The 919-nt window shown below is 61.7% G+C and overlaps 1 protein-coding gene across 1 annotated transcript in view; it reads right to left on the bottom strand.

The window, feature by feature from the left end:
- The window catches only part of LOC104410030 (protein unc-45 homolog A-like), a gene marked incomplete at both ends in the record, with an annotated part of 2,535 nt that extends 1,623 nt beyond the window's left edge, over nt 1–912 (bottom strand). Inside the window, 3 exon segments of the mRNA XM_010020085.1 lie at nt 101–268; nt 442–534; nt 825–912. Coding sequence (XP_010018387.1) covers nt 101–268; nt 442–534; nt 825–912 — 349 coding nt within the window.
- Between the last annotated feature and the right edge of the window lie 7 nt (nt 913–919).

Genomic DNA, 919 nt, shown 5'->3' with positions numbered 1-919 from the left:
CCAGCCGCAGGCAGAGGCCAATGACACTCCCCTGCCTGACACACTCCACAGCATGCATTTCCCCTGTCACACACGAGAGCTGGCCTATGGTGGGACCTACCCGGGAGCGGTGCCCGGAGCACAGCCCCACCAGCGTGCGCAGGGCCGCCAGCATCAGGTCAGCCTTGGCCGTGTCGAGCAGCTGCGTCAGCAGCCGCACGCCATCGCTTTGGAAGATCTTCTCTGCTCCAGCCTCCTCTCGCGCCAGCACGATGAGGTTCTGCGCAGCCTGGGAAGGGAGAGTCGCATCTGAGGCAGCTACCAAACAGAGCATCCTCCAGGGAGCACGCTGTGCCAGCGGGAAGCTGGTCCTCACCCCAGCAGCACCATTCAGCACTGATCTGGGAACGCCTTCCTCCCCCCTCGCCTTCCAGCCAAGCCTCCTCTCCCCAGAGCTCAAACCTTTTGCTTCTTGTCCTCATCCTTTTCTTCAGGATCTAGCAAGATCTGGAACATCTGCTCTACCTTTGAGTCCGTGCAGGACATGGTCTTCATCTGAGAGAGCAGAAAGAGCAGTTCAGCCCTCGCCACCTCCCCCAGCCCACCACATCCACGAGGCAGCCCCCATGCTGCCTCCCCACTCACCTTCTCATGCATGCTGCTGCCCAGGGTGCGCAGGGCCTCCTGGAAGGCCTTGTTCTTGGGATCTGGAACATCTGCTCTACCTTTGAGTCCGTGCAGGACATGGTCTTCATCTGAGAGAGCAGAAAGAGCAGTTCAGCCCTCGCCACCTCCCCCAGCCCACCACATCCACGAGGCAGCCCCCATGCTGCCTCCCCACTCACCTTCTCATGCATGCTGCTGCCCAGGGTGCGCAGGGCCTCCTGGAAGGCCTTGTTCTTGGGCTCCAGGCTCAGGCACCGCTGCAGGTCACTGACAG

The sequence above is a fragment of the Nestor notabilis genome, unplaced genomic scaffold (genome assembly GCF_000696875.1).
Source record: "Nestor notabilis isolate BGI_N333 unplaced genomic scaffold, ASM69687v1 scaffold19838, whole genome shotgun sequence".
NCBI classification, from domain to species: Eukaryota; Metazoa; Chordata; class Aves; order Psittaciformes; family Psittacidae; genus Nestor; species Nestor notabilis.
The sequence above is the reverse complement of the archived record's forward strand: the minus strand, read 5'-3'. Positions and strand labels throughout refer to the sequence as shown.